Source organism: Python bivittatus, unplaced genomic scaffold (assembly GCF_059951505.1).
Source record: "Python bivittatus isolate LINGU-HERP-01145 unplaced genomic scaffold, Pbiv_v1 ctg000480_np1212, whole genome shotgun sequence".
NCBI lineage: Eukaryota > Metazoa > Chordata > Lepidosauria > Squamata > Pythonidae > Python > Python bivittatus.
The window spans coordinates 67,406,852-67,427,399 of record NW_028277075.1 but is presented as its reverse complement, the minus strand read 5'-3'; the positions used below and the strand labels follow the sequence as shown (position 1 = coordinate 67,427,399).

General features: G+C 40.7%; 1 protein-coding gene across 1 annotated transcript; it reads right to left on the bottom strand.

The window, feature by feature from the left end:
- Positions 1 to 4,175: 4,175 nt before the first annotated feature.
- On the bottom strand, positions 4,176 to 20,526 carry LOC103048724 (interferon-induced transmembrane protein 1-like). The gene is made up of 2 exons (XM_088145102.1): positions 20,359 to 20,526; positions 4,176 to 5,303 (listed from the first exon to the last, which is right to left on the bottom strand). Exons 1-2 carry the CDS (start codon positions 20,524 to 20,526, stop codon positions 5,121 to 5,123), a joined length of 351 nt encoding a protein of 116 aa, XP_088001228.1. The 3' UTR covers positions 4,176 to 5,120.
- Positions 20,527 to 20,548: the final 22 nt, after the last annotated feature.

Here is a 20,548-nt window from a genome sequence, read left to right as displayed (position 1 = left end):
TGATAGCATCAAGGTGCTTTCCCAGTGCCTGGAGGCTGTGTAGGTCTGGATGGGGAAGAACAGGCTTCAGCTCAGCCATGACAAGACCGAGTGGCTGTGGGTTTTAGGGTCTGCCCATAGCTAGTGGCCCCTTCATGGATCACTGCCTTGTCGTGGCGAAGGGGCTTGCGTAACTCAGTGAAGCCATGAGCTATACCGTGCAGGGCCACCCAAGATGGACAGGTCATGACAGAGAGTTCTGACAAAATGTGGTCCACTGGAGAAGGAAATGGCAACCCACTCCAGTATCCTTGCCAAGAAAACCCCATGGACAATGTTAAAAGGCTAAAAGATATGACGCCGGAAGATGAGCCCCTCAGGTCGGAAGGTGTCCAATATGCTACTGGGGAAGAGCGGAGGGCAATTCCAAGTAGCTCCAGAAAGAGTGAAGCGGCTGGGCCAAAGCCGAAAGGACGTTCAGCTGTGGATGTATCTGGAAGCGAAAAGAAGGTCGGATGCTGTAAAGAACAATATTGTATAGGTACCTGGAATGTAAGATCTATGAACCAAGGCAAGCTGGATGTGGTCAAACATGAGATGACAAGACTGAACATCGACATCTTGGGAATCAGCGAACTGAAATGGATGGGAATGGGTGAATTTAATTCGGGTGACCATTATATCTACTACTGTGGGCAAGAAACTCTTAGAAGAAATGGAGTTGCACTCATAGTCAATAAGAGAGTGGGAAAGGCAGTAATGGGGTACAACCTCAAAAACGACAGAATGATCTCAGTGCGTATCCAAGGCAAACCATTCAATATCACAGTCATCCAAGTCTATGCCCCAACCACTCATGCTGAAGAAGCTGAGGTTGACCGCTTCTATGAAGACCTACAACATCTTCTAGAACTAGCACCAAAAAAAGATGTCCTTTTCATCATAGGGGATTGGAATGCTAAAGTAGGAAGTCAAGGAGTAATCGGAATAACAGGCAAGTTTGGCCTTGGAGTACAAAATGAAGCAGGGCAAAGGCTAATAGAGTTCTGTCAAGAGAACAAGCTAGTCATAGCAAACACTCTTTTCCAACAACACAAGAGACGACTCTACACATGGACATCACCAGATGGTCAATACCAAAACCAGATTGATTATATACTTTGCTGCCAAAGATGGAGAAGCTCTATACAGACAGCAAAAACAAGACCAGGAGCTGACTGTGGCTCAGATCATGAGCTTCTTACTGCAAAATTTAGGCTTAAATTGAAGAATGTAGGGAAAACCACTAGACCACTCAGGTATGACTTAGATCATATTCCTTGTGAGTACACAGTGAAGGTGATGAATAGATTTAGAGGATTAGATTTGGTAGACAGAGTGCCTGAAGAACTATGGACGGAGGTCCGTAACATTGTACAGGAGGCAGCAACTAAAACCATCCCAAAGAAAAAGAAATGCAAGAAAGCAAAATGGCTGTCTGATGAGGCTTTACAAATAGCTGTGGAAAGAAGGAATGTGAAAAGCAAGGGTGAAAGGGAAAGATATAAACAACTGAATGCAGATTTCCAGAGAATAGCAAGGAGAGATAAGAAGGCCTTCTTAAATGAACAGTGCAAAGAAATCGAGGAAAACAATAGAATGGGGAAGACTAGAGATCTCTACAAGAAAATTGGAGATATGAAAGGAACGTTTAGTGCAAAGATGGGCATGATAAAGGACAAAAAGGAAGGGACCTAACAGAAGCAGAAGAGATTAAGAAGAGGTGGCAAGAATACACAGAAGAACTATACAAGAAAGATCTTAATGTCCCCGATGTCCATACTGGTGTGGTCACTGACCTTCACATCCTAGAGAGTGAAGTCAAGTGGGCCTTAGGAAGCATTGCTAACAACAAAGCTAGTGGAGATGACAGTATTCCAGCTGAGTTATTTAAAATACTAAAAGATGATGGTGTTAAAGTGCTGCACTCAATATGCCAGCAATTTTGGAAAACGCAACAGTGGCCATGGGATTGGAAAAGGTCAGTTTATGTTCCAATTCCAAAGAAGGGCAACGCCAAAGAATGCTCACACTATCGCACAATTGCACTCATTTCACATGCTAGCAAGGTTATGCTCAAAATCCTACAAGCTAGGCTTCAGCAATACATGAACCGAGAACTACCGGATGTACAAGCTGGGTTTCGAAGAGGCAGAGGAACTAGAGATCAAATTGCCAACATTCGCTGGATCATGGAGAAAGCACGAGAGTTCCAGAAAAATATCTACTTCTGCTTCATTGACTATGCAAAAGCCTTTGATTGTGTCGATCACAACAAACTGTCGCAAATTCTTAAAGAGATGGGAGTACCAGACCACCTTACCTGTCTCCTGAGAAATCTGTATGCGGGACAAGAAGCAACAGTTAGAACTGGTCATGGAACAACCAATTGGTTCAAAATAGGGAAAGGTGTACGACAAGGCTGTATACTGTCACCCTGCTTATTTAACCTATATGCAGAGTACATCATGAGAAATGCCAGGCTGGAAGAATCACAAGCCGGAATTAAGATTGCAGGGAGAATCATCAACAACCTCAGATATGCGGACGATACCACCCTAATGGCAGAAAGTGAAGAAGAACTAAAGAGCCTCTTGATGAGGGTGAAAAAGGAGAGTGCAAAAGCTGGGTTGCAACTCAACATTAAAAAAACTAAGATCATGGCATCTGGACCCATCAATTCCTGGCAAATAGAAGGGGTAGAAATGGAAGCAGTAACAGACTTCATTTATTTGGGCTCCAAGATCACCGCAGACGGAGACTGCAGCCATGAAATTAAAAGACGCTTGGTCCTTGGGAGGAAAGCTATGGCAAGCCTAGATAGCATATTAAAGAGCAGAGACGTCACCTTGCCGACAAAGATCCGCATAGTCAAAGCTATGGTTTTTCCAGTAGTAATGTATGGCTGTGAGAGCTGGACCATAAAGAAGGCTGAGCGCCGAAGAATTGATGCCTTTGAACTGTGGTGCTGGAGAAGACTCTTGAGAGTCCCCTGGACTGCTAGGAGGACAAACCAGTCAATCTTAAAGGAAATCAACCCTGATTGCTCATTGGAAGGATCGATAATGAAGCTCAAGCTCAGATACTTTGCTCACCTAATGCAAAGAGAGGACTCTTTGGAGAAGACCCTGATGCTGGGGAAGATTGAAGGCAAAAGAAGAGGACGGCAGAGGATGAGATGGTTAGATAGCATCACTGAAGCAATGAGCATGAAACTGAGCAAACTCAGGGAGGCAGTGAAGGACAGGAAGGCCTGGCGCAATATGGATCATGGGGTCACGAAGAGTCGGACACGACTTAACGACTAAACAACAACAACATATCTAGTGATCTTTCATTAGTATGCTGTAACACTCACCTAGGCAGAGTTGATGCACAATTTGGGGGGACTTTCAGCTTCTGCTTGAGTAGGTGGCAGCTGTGGCCAGGGGGGCCTTTATACAATTGCGTCTTGTATGCTAGTTATGCCCATTCCTACCTATGGAGGCACTGCTCATGACCATTCATGCCTTAGCCAATTCCTGATTGGACCACTGCAAAGCGCTCTACGCAGAACTGCCCTTTAATAGCATTCAGACGCTCCAGCTGGTCCAGAATACAGTGGCATGTGCAGCATTGGTGCTCCAGAGTATACCCACAAACCACCACTGCTGTGTGAGTTGCACTAGCTCCCAGCAGGATTCTGCATGCAATTCAAGATGCTTGCTGTCGCCTGTAAAGCCTGACATGGCCCTGGATCAGGGTATTTGCAGGACTCTCTCTCCCTAATGGTTTCTGCCCATCTCACCAGATCAGGCAGGGTGGGCATGCTCGGGGCCTCACAGGTGAAACATGGTCACTTGGTCAGCCCTAGGGAATGTGCCTTCTCTGTCATGGTGTTTGTGTTGTGGAATAGTCTGCCCCCTGAGATATGGACAGCCCTACCCTGTTGGCCTTCCAGAAAGCCATGAAGACATATTACTCCAGGCACTGGGGACAGGATTTTAATTGGGGGGAGGTATCCGACAGATTGATACTGAGTTTTTCTCAGGGGCCTTGACTTAGGCTCAATTGTTTGTAAACATGGATTTTTAAAAATCTCTGTTCATTCCCCAAAGTTCCTTTGGTAGATAGGCAGCTATAGGAATTTGTTAAATAAATAAATTAAACAGGTGCCATTCTAATTGCCACTTGTTTTAATCCATACCAGTTTTGAAAGTTTGACTCTCACTTCAAACAGAGGAAACGGTAAAGAAATTACAAAGTTTCTAATTCACAGCCATTCACAATTCAGGGAAGCAATATGCAGTTTGGAATATATAAAAGGAGGTTACAGCAATGAAGTCCATTGTGGCTTATCTCATATCAAACAGAGACAGGACAAAGAAGATAGAAACAAATTCAGAGGCTCAACTAATACTGATAAATGTACAGAATACAAGATGGAGTACATTATAAAGTCATAGAAGGGTCTACTTTGCCTCCACTGTTAAAAAAATTCCTAGAACTCCTGATCAAGAGGCAAAGCTCTAAAACTGTCAGACATTTTTTTTGTGCTTTCTGTCATTTATTTATGCAAATTTATAAAGTTATTTGAATTTCACAAAAACTGAAACCCCAATTATGGTTCCATTAAGTTCCTCCATTTACCCCAAGTATAAAAAATAAACTATTATAAATGCAAAATTAACATTTCTAGTATACAAAAATTTAAACTTGAACTTCACAATTACTTGGGAGTTTAATGTTTTAACCACACAAAACAATGTTCAATGACTGGGATGTGATTGCTTTTCCTTAGAAAAATTGCTTTGAATACCACTGGCTGTGTTGAACTGAACTTCATTTTGTCTGGTCTTAGTCGCTCATGAACTCTGTCAAGTTGTCATGAAGTCTGGGCTTCCGTGGAATTCAGTCTGAGAAACTCTGCTCTAGAAGCAATATAAATCTCTCCCATTTTCAGTATGGCAAGCTGTATTAAACTGTGCTACATAGAATTCCTCCTTTTAGCAAGGGAAAATATACAGGAGAGAGAGAGAAGTAAGGCAGCCAAGGCTTGGTAACAGAACGTTTGGTGGGAATATCCTGGATGAATGATTTGTTCTCCATTGATCTGGCTGTAATCACTGGTGTATATTCATTTCTCTTAATGTTATAAGGTAATTTCTTACACTTACAATCATTAGAAGTAAACAAACAATAGTGACTGCAATGCCCAAGATAAAGGCAACAATATTCAGGCATCTGGCTTTCTTCCCATAGGCAGCTGCACTTCCAGGATCTCCAACAACTTTACGATCCCTTGACTGAAAAGGATAAAACATTAAAAAGAAAATTAATTAAACTTTAAGACATAATTATACCAGTTAAACCTCAAATTATCTATTTATGACCACTGTGACAATCACTGCTATCATCAGTCAAAGTTCCTGCCTCTCATATCTTTGTTCATATTTTAGCCTTGGGTTCCTTGAGACCTGCCAATCAGTCTAAAACAGTATCTGTCCATTTTATTTTTGTTTCTTTTTTATTTCTGTTTTCAGAAATAATTATGGTTCTTTATTTTGCTTGGCTTTAATATGTTTATAACTTTATATTGTATGACTGTAAAGTGTTGGGAGTGTCGTGTATTAATATCATAAATCAATAACCCACTCTTTCTGAAGTCAGATGATGGAGACAGAATGGGATCAAATTCTTCTCAATTTGAGAAGCCCAGAAACATTTGGAAGACTGCCCTTCCAAAAGTACAACTCTTTGCCTTTAAGAAGGACTTCATTTGAAACTAGTGGGACCCCCCCCCCCCCAATCTTCTGAATCTGCACTTCATTAGCAAGCTCAAGGCTGGTTTCTTCATGTATTCTTGCCTGTCACACATAAAGCTACAGTTAGAAAGAGAGATTACTAAAGCAAAAGTCTCACAAATAAATAACGGCAAATCTTTGAATTCCCCTATACTTTTCTCCTCACACACCAAGAAAAATGTCCTATGCTGTAAAAACTACCAACACTTAGCTCCCTATCATGCATCAGTGTAAAGGAGAACTATAGTCCCTTAAACGGCGGTTAAGCGTTAAGCTAGGGTTGGCAGCTTTTCCATGAAAAGTCACGCTAGTGCAATACTGTACGTAGAAATTCAGCCAGTGAGGTTCATCCGGCAAAAAGTAGCGCCTGGAATTTCCGTTTAATTGATATGTTGAGAGAAGCCTGAAAGACCCGCGGACTGCAGGGAGGGAGCCAAAAAGAGAAAGAAAAGCAAGTGAAACCTCGCTGCTCTAAATATTAAACGGAGGCAAACTTTCCCGAAAGAAATGCTATGCCACGGAGAAAATTACTCCATGGAAAAAGCTCCGGCGCCTAACTAGTTTCTCCGTCCGTGCTGGGCTCGCTCACCTTGATGGAGAAGACGAGGGCGGCGAAACTGAGGCAGCAGAAGCAGTAGAAGCTTAAGAAAAAAAGGTTGAACAACGACCAGAGGACATAGTCCTTGGGCTGCTCCTCGGCGAGTCTCCTCGCGTCAGGATGGAGGGCAGCAGGGCCGCTCCGCTCCGTGTCGGCGCCGTCGTAGTAAGGCTGCAGGTCGAGGCAAACGGCGTCAGACGACATGACTCCCGGGTCAAAAAACTCCGCGTAGCGTCCCAGGGGCAGAGCCGGGTTACGCCGCCAAGTTAAGGAAACGGGGCGCGGCTGGTCCAGAGACGCGCTCTGGAGAGGAAATGAAACCAGCCCCTAACAAATGGAGAAGCAAAAGTGGGAGGCCCCGGAGCAGCTTCACTTTCGCTCTGAGGGACGATACAGTCGTCGTGTTTCAGCGAATAGCTTGTTAGCTGCGTGAGTTTCGAAACAGCGCAGGCTTGTTGTTGTTGTTCAGTCGTTAAGTCATATCCGACTCTTCGTGACCGCATGAACCATATCGCGCCAGGCCTTCCTGCCCTTCACTGCCTCCCTGAGTGATGCTATCTAACCATCTCATCCTCTGCCGTCCCCTTCTCCTTTTGCCTTCAATCTTTCCCAGCATCAGGGTCTTTTCCAAAAGCCCTATTTTTTTGCGGGGGGGGGGAGCCATGGACCCTCATCATGTCCATGGCATTGCCCCACTCAGTTAAGCTAGTAACTCTGGCATTATGTTTTTGTAACAAAGCCGTGCTTCCCCTTGTGAAGGACTGGCTGTGCACATGCTTATTCTATTGGTGTAACTGTTTTATTTATGTAACATCTGGAAATTTCTCCAGGGAGAAGCAGTTTTAGCTCCGTTAAATAATCATGTTCATTGTAGAACCTTCAAGATTACAGTGGATGGTTGTTTTCAAAAATATAACTGTAATTCAACGCCTTACAGGCTAACCTGTTGTGCCTTGACTGAAAACTGCTGCAAGTATCTTGCTGAGGTTCTCAGGGAAAACCAGGGACTGAAAGAGTTAGCTCTGTCTCCAAGTGACAAGGACGACAAAGTGTTTGAAGGGCTGTGTGAGGGGCTAAAACACCCAGGCTGTAAACTAGAGAAACTACAGTAAGTCATCAGTTTTTAATCTCTGCTTCATTCTTTGAAGACTATAATGCATTTTTATTTAAAAAATATATTGCAACTCATCTGGCTCTTCTTCGCAGGCTTTCGCGGGGGTTTATGACAGAATATTGCCGCACGCTTCTCGCTGAAGCTCTCAGGGAAAACCAGGGACTGAAGGAATTAGCTCTGTTTCCTCCTGGCACAGTTTACAAAGCAGTGGATCTGCTGTGCGAGGAACTAAAACATTCAGACTGCAAACTAAAGAGACTCTGATAAGCTGTCAGTGCTGTCTCCTCTGTTCGATTGATAAAACCCTGTAATGTTAATTTGTTTATTTAGGGCATCCCTCTTAATTTAAACCAAATTAAAATAAATCTTTTACTCCAGGCCTCTTGAAACCTGTGGTTCATTTTTAAAGTCTTCGTAACATAACTTTTCCCTGCAGGTTATGTACTTACCACTTTAGACAACTTTTAATGAACATTTTTTCTTGTTTTTACTGAGAAGTAGAAGACATCAGAATTAATCTGCTTTGTGAACAGTTAAAACATTCACAGTGTAAAAACGTTACTGATTTTTTTGCTCAGCATAATTACTATTAGCTTTCCTGGTTGTTCATCAATAGTTCATATTTGGCTTTGTGTTTTTTTTCCCAAGCTGTCTGTTGTAGTTGTTGTTGTTCAGTCATTAAGTCGTGTCCGACTCTTCGTGACCCCATGAACCATATCGCGCCAGGCCTTTCTGTCCTTCACTGCCTCCCTGAGTTTGCTCAGTTTCATGCTCATTGCTTCAGTGATGCTATCTAACCATCTCATCCTCTGCCGTCCTCTTCTCCTTTTGCCTTCAATCTTTCCCAGCATCAGGGTCTTTTCCAAAGAGTCCTCTCTTCGCATTAGGTGACCAAAGTATCTGAGCTTGAGCTTCATTATCAATCCTTCCAATGAGCAATCAGGGTTAATTTCCTTTAAGATTGACTGGTTTGACCTCCTAGCAGTCCAAGGGACTCTTAAGAGTCTTCTCCAGCACCACAGTTCAAAGGCATCAATTCTTCGGCACTCAGCCTTCTTTATGGTCCAGCTCTCACAGCCATACATTACTACTGGAAAAACCATAGCTTTGACTATGCGGATCTTTGTCGGCAAGGTGATGTCTCTGCTTTTCAATATGCTATCTAGGTTTGCCATAGCTTTCCTCCCAAGGAGCAAGCGTCTTTTAATTTCATGGCTGCAGTCTCTGTCTGTGGTGATCTTGGAGCCCAGATAAATGAAGTCTGTTACTGCTTCCATTTCTACCCCTTCTATTTGCCAGGAATTGATGGGTCCAGATGCCATGATCTTAGTTTTTTTAATGTTGAGTTGCAACCCAGCTTTTGCACTCTCCTTTTTCACCCTCATCAAGAGGCTCTTTAGTTCTTCTTCACTTTCTGCCATTAGGGTGGTATCGTCCGCATATCTGAGGTTGTTGATGATTCTCCCTGCAATCTTAATTCCGGCTTGTGATTCTTCCAGCCTGGCATTTCTCATGATGTACTCTGCATATAGGTTAAATAAGCAGGGTGACAGTATACAGCCTTGTCGTACACCTTTCCCTATTTTGAACCAATTGGTTGTTCCATGACCAGTTCTAACTGTTGCTTCTTGTCCCGCATACAGATTTCTCAGGAGACAGGTAAGGTGGTCTGGTACTCCCATCTCTTTAAGAATTTGCGACAGTTTGTTGTGATCGACACAATCAAAGGCTTTTGCATAGTCAATGAAGCAGAAGTAGATATTTTTCTGGAACTCTCGTGCTTTCTCCATGATCCAGCGAATGTTGGCAATTTGATCTCTAGTTCCTCTGCCTCTTCGAAACCCAGCTTGTACATCCGGTAGTTCTCGGTTCATGTATTGCTGAAGCCTAGCTTGTAGGATTTTGAGCATAACCTTGCTAGCATGTGAAATGAGTGCAATTGTGCGATAGTGTGAGCATTCTTTGGCGTTGCCCTTCTTTGGAATTGGAACATAAACTGACCTTTTCCAATCCCATGGCCACTGTTGCGTTTTCCAAAATTGCTGGCATATTGAGTGCAGCACTTTAACACCATCATCTTTTAGTATTTTAAATAACTCAGCTGGAATACTGTCATCTCCACTAGCTTTGTTGTTAGCAATGCTTCCTAAGGCCCACTTGACTTCACTCTCTAGGATGTGAAGGTCAGTGACCACACCAGTATGGACATCGGGGACATTAAGATCTTTCTTGTATAGTTCTTCTGTGTATTCTTGCCACCTCTTCTTAATCTCTTCTGCTTCTGTTAGGTCCCTGCCTTTTTTGTCCTTTATCATGCCCATCTTTGCACTAAACGTTCCTTTCATATCTCCAATTTTCTTGTAGAGATCTCTAGTCTTCCCCATTCTATTGTTTTCCTCGATTTCTTTGCACTGTTCATTTAAGAAGGCCTTCTTATCTCTCCTTGCTATTCTCTGGAAATCTGCATTCAGTTGTTTATATCTTTCCCTTTCACCCTTGCTTTTCACATTCCTTCTTTCCACAGCTATTTGTAAAGCCTCATCAGACAGCCATTTTGCTTTCTTGCATTTCTTTTTCTTTGGGATGGTTTTAGTTGCTGCCTTCTGTACGATGTTACGGACCTCTGTCCATAGTTGTTCAGGCACTCCGTCTACCAAATCTAATCCCCTAAATCTATTCATCACCTTCACTGTGAATAGATTTAGGGAATTAGATTTGGTAGACAGAGTGCCTGAAGAACTATGAAGAACCAGTGCAGGCTACCCACGTGATTAATAGCTAATATTTCTAACCCACTGCATCCCAAAATAGGCTCTGTGATGCCTGCCTCCTATTATAGAGCTCCAGGCTACCTCTTAAACCATGCACTCCGGTGGGCAGGCCTGCAGAGAAACATTGGGAGCCATGTTCCATCATGACCTGATTGAGAGAAGATGCAATTTAAGGCAAGTGCTCCTACGTGGCTTTCAGTTTATAGCAATCTCAAAGCACCTTACAACAGTACAGGAAAGAACACCAACGGGGTTTCTGTGCCCATTAAGGGCTTGGAAAGGCCAGCAGAAAAAATGGAGTTTAGAGAGCATCAAAAACATGTCCTAGCATTCCATCACAAGGTTTTAAGTCTTGTTGGAGAAACATCTGTAAGAGGGAACATTTGTTTCATCCCATTTTTGGCTTACAAGTTTTATCTCCCTTCTCAACAAGAAGTTCATTTTGTCTACTCAAGAAGGACACTAGAGTACTTCAGTCTTCAAATATGTTGTTATGGGTTTGCAAAGCCAGGTCAAGCACACATGTGCATGTTCAGTAACAATGGCTTAAATTTTTCCACACTCAGATCCCCCTGCAGAGGTGGTGATGGGTGATTAAAAATGGAGGAGGAACAGTTGTCACCTGAAACAAAACTTTGGCCCATCTAATTGCATATGGGTATCTACTGGGGACAACTGACATGTGTCATGTCATCATGCAAATTATGGAATTTGCATGATTTGGGCAATGGTATCACAACACATATCTTCTTGGCTTGAACCAGATGTCTCTGTCATCCTATCCAGTCCAGGGTGAGCAAATGTGTCAGTCAAAGCCAAGAATTATTAAAATACTTATTACAGAATGAATAATTCTGGGTATGCACTTCAAGATCAGTTTTGGGTAGGATTACCATATTTCAAATTGTGGAGGTTGGGAAAAAGTTAATCAGCCCTCTGGTTAAACTCTCATTTTCTTCAGGCTGTGTTTGCACAATACGTTAAACTGTAAATCATGATTATCAACTATAAATGCAGCATTCCCACAGGATGCTGTATTATGCCAGGTAATAGAAACCCTATAGATGTAGCACTCAATGGGTGAATGTTATTTGTATAGAATGTACCTAAATGGCTCTCTTGTTCTGTGCTGTATGCAAAACAGTTTGAAATGCTTTGCTCTGCACAAGAAAATTCCAACCAAGTTTAAGAAATTCCAAGATTAACACTCACATTTAAATAAGCAAAGTAGGTTTTATTGATGATATCTTACTCATTGGATCTTCAAGGGAAGACCAAATACTTGCACCAGGACTGCTTGGGCCTGGTGCATCCACTACAGAGCCCTTGGATGAATCCCAATATCCTATACTTTTATAGGTTTCATACTAAGTTTACATGACTCAAAACTATGCTTCTTGCTTTACAAGACATAACTACCCATTTAAAAATGCAGATTCTGTGATGACCATTCACTGTTTGTGCCAGAGTTGTTAATAATTTGTTCCCAGTCACCATGTTATCAGCCATTCCCCCTCCCAATGATGGAATTTAGGTTGCCTTCCAGGAGAACTTTGAATCCTAAATGTTACAACCAAGAACATTATCTGATTTTTGTGTAACAATCTCTTCTGGAGAAGTCTATCACACTACAAATGCTACACCCAAACAAACCACATTTTAGCTTAACATGATGCCATCATTTAAAGAACACAGCAATGTGATCTCTGTAGATAATGAATGTCTGAAGCATTCATGACCTACAGTTTGGTGCAGATCTTCCTAAGCCCAGAGAACCCCAAAGAAAATATGCATGGTAATATGATTTGGTTTTGGCTTGGCTGCTGTGGTTTGTTAACCATTATTTATCATGTAGTGTAATGATGTGTATTTGAAATTAGATACTGTAAATTTAATTCACCTAACTCAGTGTTTCTCAACCTCAGCAACTTTATGATGTATGGACTACAACTCTCAGAATTCCCCAACCAGCTTCTGGGAATTGAAGTCCATACATTTTATAATTGCTGAGGTTGAGAAACACAGATCTAACTAAATAACTTACAAAGGCTGCAGTTTTACTATCAGTCCTTTGCTGTGCATGGAAGTGTCTTGCTATATTGCTTTTGTGACTGAGTTCTCACCATAACAGAGCAGAGCAGGGTTTGCAGAAGACAAATCAGCCAGCCTTGTTTCAAATTTACTTGAACCCAGCCAATGCCTTGACCTTCCAATGCCTCTGCTTCTACTCTATTTGGTAATTCCCTGGCTTTAATTTCTGAATTGACTTTGGACTACCTGCTGTTAAATACTGACCCTATATTAATTCATATTGGCTTGCTTTCTGTTCCAATTGTATGGGGTTGCCTATAGAGGATGTACAACTGTGTAAAACAGAGGAAAAATAACCCTAGATTGATCAGAAAAGTCAAGAGGAACAACTTACAGTAGATTTGTTTATTTAACAAATGTATATGGCTGCCTAACTCACACACAGTGACCCAGGCAGCTTACAGAGTAAAATCCCCAATACAAAAAAACCATCAACTCCCATGTGTATGGGAGTATATACTATTTCAGATAATTCTTAAAAACACATAATCCTGTACCTGCTTTCCCAGAATTCTCTTTGAGTTCAATAACATGAATGCCCAAGTAAAATGGGAATAGAATTTCAGCTTATGAAATATTATGGGAGAGGGAATCCAGTGCCAAAATGGTTATGAGATGAGCGAGATATGCTTCCACCCAGGCTATTATTCAGCAGTGGACCTCCATCTCAAACAGGTCCTTGACTATGGATGTTGGGGAGTGATTAGGCGGAAGAGGGTAACACTGCTGCTGTGTTCCATTGCCATTATTGACTCTTTCTTCTTTCTCTCTGTTGGGGTGCTCCAAAGATTGATTTTGGGGGCAGGGGGGAGGAGAGTCATTGAAGCATTATAGATGCACTGTTGTGTGTTGAAATAGGTTGAAAAAGAGTGCCTCCCAGGTGTTGCTGAAGTAAATCTATCACATACCTCTTTGATGATTATGGTAGCTAGGGCTTGCTGAAAGTTTGGTTGAGCAAAAGCTGGAACATTACCTCACTTGGATTTAGACTTTCCCAGGAAAATACATGGATATTCTTTTTCTTTTTTAAGGTGTATCTGTTGATTTTACAGAGCTCCATTCTGTAAATGACAGAATTTTTGACATTTTTGAGGTTTCTACCTTAAAGAGACTTCTAGCACCATAAATTTTAGTAGTATTTATTACAGTATGGCAATTCTTACGTGCTATAGCTTCTTTCAGAAAATGCACTATTAATGGATGGAATCTGTATCATATAGCATGGGGAAAATTATTCCAGATGATAAATTTAAGTAATAAAAATTACTGGGATCAGTATCACTCATCTAACTGTTAAACGTTTTTAAAATGTGTAATTTAACTTCCATTAAACAACACTAATGTAACATTATTTCTTTAAAAGATTTGAGGATAAGGATCACTGTTCTTCCCATATGTACTCAGTCCCTACTAAACTGTTAAAGACCAATAATCTGTTAAAGATTTTTGTCAGAGTGAAGCTTTTGACCTTCAAAATCAAAATAAATTATGCAAGATAGAAAAATGTATAATGTAATTCAATTTGACTTACTCTACATTTGGAGTTCAGTTTAGGTTCATTAGTTTTTATATTATTTCATTCAGCTCTAGTTCAAACTGGAAAAAAAATGTTACACATGCTCCCAGCTTCGGTTTATGGTCACTCACTCACACACTCACAGCCTGTTGAGGCGTGTGGATCTTTTAATTCCCCCTTGCTTTCTACCTGGATTTTTCAGATACGTCAGACAAGAGCAGACAAGACACACAGCCCTGGTCAACAGCTGGGAAATAATTAGGAACACACACAAATCACTTCCAACCCAACAGAGGCACAACAGGTTCTTCGGAATACACAGAGACTCAGTGAATTTCAAGTAACAGTGTAACTTTACTGGCTACAATGTACATTTGCTCTTTCTCACATGCACACACACATACTCATTCACACTTGCCCATGTTAATTTAGTAGTAAGTCTAGTAGCTGTTAATGGCATTGGGGGAAGGTTTCCATATGCTGAGGCCCAAATTCCTTTGTCTGGTTCAGGTGACATTGTTTTTCCTTTGCTTCCTTAACAACTTGTTTCCTTATCTACCTCCTTGAAAGGATCTTTTAGACAAGATTTCTGGCTTTTTGTCCTCTCTGCTTAGTGCCTGCTTCATCTTTTAGTTAGGGCAGCTTCAGTCTAGTCTCACACCAGTTGTCAGCAAAACAAAAACAAACACACAAAAACCCAGAAGGAAAGAGTTAAACACCTTCTTCTTGGATAACTTCTTAAAGCTTTTCATTTATTTACATATATTCTGAAAATATAACATTTATTTCTTGGGTTTATAAACCATTCCAATCTGCTAACCCTGAATGGTGTAAGACACCCAATGCATAGTTGAGATTAAAATCATACAATTAAAAAGTAACAACTACAAATATTCCTATAGCAGTCATGACTTAAACATTAGTAATAACAAGAAGCCAATCTCCTGACCAAAAGGCAAATACGGAAATCTAGCATTCTGGCTTGAGGGGACAATTGGGTTTTCACCAGCTTCCTAAAAGCCAGAAGAGAAGGGACTGAATGGCACACTATTCCCAAGAAGAGGGATGGCAACTAGAAAGGTATACTTACATGGCCGTTGAAGATGACAGTCTCTAGTTGAGGGGACATGTAGTGAGTTCACCCTCCCAGATCTTAGCAGGTGAATAGATGTTACAGGGAAAAGATGTCTCACAGATACCAGATTCTGAACTGTGAAAGGCTTTAAAGGTGACAAGTAGCACCTGGCAGCCAGCTATTAATTAATGCAACTCTGTACAGACATGGAGTATATATTCTTGTAATATCTACTTTCCTTCTGAAAGAGGAACAAAACAAAGAGACTTCCCACAAGGTACCCGAACACTTATGCCATGAAAAGTTCTGCTTTTTACCAACAAAAACTTTACTTACACAGAATATAAAGATGCATTTTTATTTGTTCTGAACTCACCTCAACTTCACATTGAAATACAGAAAGTTCTGATTTTAACAGCATACTGAAATACAAACAAACTGCAATGTTCTGTGAGAAATTAATCAAAATACAGTAACAAGCAACAAAAAACAAAACTGATGATTCCTAGGAGCAACAAGGATTAGGAAGGCAGAAATGTGGACCTTGGGATAAAGAAAATATCAACTTTGTTAAATACTCTACTTTTCAATAAATAACTCAAACTGGATGATAATCCAAAACTCTAATCAGCTGTGGTATGGAATTAGTTGGATATAGATGTAGTGGAGACCATAATCTACATCCCCAGAAGTATAACCAAGCTGTTAATTGGTGTGCTTAATGCATGCAGAAGAAAGCTAAACCAATGTTAAACTAGAATACACTGTTGAAAATGATATCTTGGACATATTATTTATTTCACGCTGAACTGGTTTACTTCATCTGGAAGCTTCATTATATTGAAGACTGTGTTAACGATGAACAATGCACTACTGATTAATATAATGCTGACAATAATGTAGATTATGACGGTTATTATCACCGCAGCAATATTCAGGTACTTGGCTGTCCTGCCATAGTTAGCTGCACCTTCAGAGTCTCCAATAGCTTTGCGATCTCTTGACTGAAGTGGAAAGGGAAAGAAATTTATTTTTAAAAAATAAGAATTAGCAGTTATTATTGCAGAATTGACATCTTTGCAAATGTTTTGGTCACTTAAATCTTAGATAATCACATCAAAACCAATAGTTTTCTGTTCAGCGCTATCAAGAATGATCTGGGATTATTGTATGCCTCTCCACCTAGAAATTAGAGCAGTGTTTTCCAAACTTGGACACTTCCAGGTATATGGACTTCAACTGCCAGAATTCTTATAAATTGCCTGCTAGCCGTGGAATTCTGGGATTTGAAGTCACACACCTGGATATTTTCACAATTGAGAAATGCTGATTTAGAGAGTGGCAATCATTCTTTTCCTGTAAAAATGGTATGAGGCATGTTTGAATGAATTACTGACTTTTTATGTTTTTCATATATTGGGGAGAAGGTAAGAGCACCAAAAAGCACCACTACAGGAAATATAAGTTTTCTTTTTGTGAAACATTCTAGAGCAGGAACGAACAATCTCTTTGCAGCAACTGGAAGCCCCTGCTCAGAGCTATTTAAAAAATGTGTGTTTTTCAGCCCTACCAACTTTACATCAACATCCTGCCTTTTGTAGCCCTTATTATATACCAAGTATAGTATTTGTGTTCTTCTAGATTAGTCCAACTCCACTAAGCATAGCCAAAGTTCAAGAAATTGGGAGTTTATTCAACATCTGGATGCCCACAGATTTCTACTCTCTATATTATTAAGACAGAAATAGAAAGTAGGCAGGAAAATATTATAGTCAAGATAATTAGCTTAATTCATCAATAACATATGACCATAAATTTAGTAAATAGACAAATCAAATATTTTACTATAGTAGAATTCAAAACATTAGGTTCTCCTGTCAATTCAGGCTCAGAAAAATTTTCAAGCCAATATGAAATTGATTATGCGTCATCAAGTCAGTGTCAGCTCTTAACAACCACACAGCTTTTCTCTATGATGATCTGTCCTTAACCTGATCTTTCAGATCTTCCAGCAGTAAACTCATCGCCACTGTAACTGAGTCTGTCCACCTTGCAATTACATTATGATTATAATCTGCATGAGATAAACTAATTTGTAAATGTGTTGGGACATAGTGCTGAATGTATCTGTTTAGGGCAAAACTAACAACTTGGTTAAACTGTATTTTAATCTGAATTTATTACATTGAAAAGTTGACATTTTCAAGTCAGGCAATGATCAAGCTTTCCCTTTCCCATGCATCATGGAGCTTTGCTCATTTGTATAGATATTCTTAAACAACTTTTTGTTTAAAGACATTTGCTATGCTGTCTTTAGTCTAAATGATTTCAAGGTAGTTTATGAAAAATACAGTAAAAACTAATCTCCTTTAAGTTGAGCTCAGCTACAAATGACTTCATGGACATTCTCCCTTGTATAGAAATCTATGGATTTTTAATCACCAGGATTTACTGAAGTAATGTGCTATGTGTGGGCAAACTGCCCAAAAACTATGGTTACTTGAAAACATAGTGCTATTTATTAACCGGCATTAGAGGTTTGGGGTGAATTACACTCTTAAAGGGTTACTCCAGCTTCCAATACAATACAATTTGAAGTACTGGTATTTGCCATTAATGTCCTGTTCCCACATTATTCTGCTAGTGTGTCTTCTACACTAGGAAATGAAAACATCATGAACAATGGCAGTGATATATAACTTCTATAGTGTTGCCAAGAAAACAATATGGAGCTGCAGTTAACTAGATGCCCATTGCTGATCAGAGGCATTCCATTGAGATGGATCTAAGAGCAAGCTGTGATGATTAATTTTGATCCTTGCATAGGGAAAAAGATTACCTATATTTGTTTTGTCAAGATTGAATATCAGTTATTGATTCCTTTCCAGCTTCAGAAACTAAAAATATTTTTAAAACCTCATTGTGACCAAAGTCTTCCTAACTGTAGGGAAATTTGTGGAAATATTTTGCAGAGCATGTTTATAAATCTTCCATACAATGTTATGCTATAAAGATTTGTTATACATGAGAGGTGGAATGTTTGTGGGTCTGTGCATTTTCCCACCATACTTTTGAGACTTATCTATAGACTCCAGGAAGAGTGATAATCTGTAGTCTTCCTGAGGTTTCTGTGAAGCCTTTAAAAACACATCCTCATTTGCCATTTTTTAGTAATATGAAAGAACCTGAAAGGAGTTAGAATTATAGGGAAAAAATTGGAACTGATCTGTTTACCTTTTAAAGTTCATCTTTTATCCTTTTCAAATGCACTATTTGATGACTATACAGATTGAATGTGGGTGGAGGAACAGGTTATTACTTTTTATTTTTTAAATGCATTTAACATTAAGTGTTTTTACATTCTGCCTTTATATTACAATTTCCCTGGCTCTGTATTCATATTCTGTATTCTTATTTACATGCTTTTATGATCTCCCCACCGTATCTGTATAAACAGGATAAAGTTATGTAAACATTACATAATTGTAAATAATTCTGACAAATAAATCACAACTTGTGGAATTTGAATTTGTAATGTATTTCGTATTTCAGCTGTCTACGTGTTGATTATCCATCATCACTAATAATGATATGTGGTAACGTGTGTGACATTTGAACAGGATGTCTTTGTTTGAATGCACAGAACATGTATATAGAAAGCATGAAAAAAGGATTGATGAAAACACTTTGTTGTAGTTTGTATGTGGAACTTTCACTTCTTGACCATTAGGGTAATTCCCAGTATGGCCAATGGGGAGGGATCCTGGCAGCTCTAGTTCAGGAACATCTGGTGCAGTACAGTTTATCTACATCTGTTCTATGAGCTAAAGACATATGCATGGGGAGTCTCCTTTCATCCTGTAACAACTCCATGAGATAGATTGGGTTCAGTAATATTGACTGGACCCAGTAAATCTAGAACAATCCAGTCAGTTGAATGCACTTTGAAATATGGTTTCCCAGGTCCCTGATCAATACTTTAATCACTATGTCACACACTTTAGCAACTATATCAAACTTACTTTATTTATGGCCTACCCATATTCCCCTTCTGATCTTAGTGCAACTTGAATGCAGTTTTCAGCCTCCCGCAAAGGACTGCTCACCCTTGCTCTAGGGCAGTTTCTCAACCTTGGCAACTTTCAGATGGGTGGACCTCAACTCTCAGAATTCTCCAGCCAGCCATGCTGGCTGGGGAATTCTGGGAGTTGAAGTCCACCCATCTGAAAGTTGCCAAGGTTGAAAAACACTGCTCCAGGGGAAGAGTAGGAAACAGGATTTGGCCTAAACCCTGAATTTAGCTGGGTGATAGCAGGGGCAGGACTTATCACGAATGGGACCAGTTAATGTTTTGATCTCATCATCCATGCCACTTTCTTCGGAACATCAGGCAAGCAAACACCACTCCCCATACCTGCCAGATCCACCGAGAAAAGCTATTTTCTCTATGCATCAAGCAAGCACAGAAAGCAGTATTCTATCCTATTTGATACCGGGGGGGGGGGGGGAGGGGGGAGCCTTTCAGATGCCTCTTCTACTTCTAAGGGACAAGGTACAGAGCAGCTGAACCAGAGCCAGATTTGTTAACAGTTGTGACAGCAGTAAGTGCATTTCATGCTGCTGGGGAGACCCCCTAAAACAGATTAGCAGCTGCATATTTCCCATCTGCACACAAATGGTCTCACTTCAAATTAAAAGATGATCTTTTCCCCAAACTTTGCTCCGCCACAGAAGAGCACAGGAGTCAGAACAGGGGTGGGATGGGGACTTTTATTTTAATCAACAAAAGGCAGTTTAAATCACCAACCATTTTCCCAATGATATTTCCCCTGAAGACTTGAGCTGTTGTGCAGATTTAACTCTTAACAAGGCAATTCTATGAGACACAGTTTGGTGTAGTGGACAAGGCACAAGGCTTGAAACTGGGAGGCCATGAGTTCTAGTCCTACCTTAGGCATGAAACCAGCTGGGTGACCTTGGGCCAGTCACTGTTTCTCTCAGCCCTAGGAAACAGGCAGTGGCAACCCACTTCAAAATCTTGCCAAGAAAACTACAGGAACTTGTCCAGGCAATCACCAGGAGTCAACAGTACCTGCACACACACACAAGGCAATTCTATCTGGCTCCTGAGAAAACCTACCTAGTTCAAGAGGGCATGTTCCCATGTAACTGGACGACTGTAGTTGGGTATTTGTACTGTAAATTGTGCTAATTTACTACTACTTATAGCATTATTTACAACAGAGGGCTCTCTTCAATTTAGAGAGGAGCTGAAGTAGAGATCTTCAAGGCTAGAAAGAAGTGCGGAGGGAGGGGGAGAAAGAAGCAGCTGAGCCTGAAAAGAGGATGGAAAAGCGAGAGGACGGTCCCCGTCTTTTCCAGCTGCGTTCACCTTGATAGAGAAGAGGAAGGCGAGAAAGCCAAGGCAGCAGCAATTGCAGGAGGTAAAGCTGAACAGCGACCAGACCACATGATCCCTGACCATAGCATTAGGTACGGCCCTGGGGACTAGACAGGCACTGGGCGAGGAGATGGTGAGGTCGACCTGCTGAGGCTGCATGGCTAGACCAACTCCAAAAATA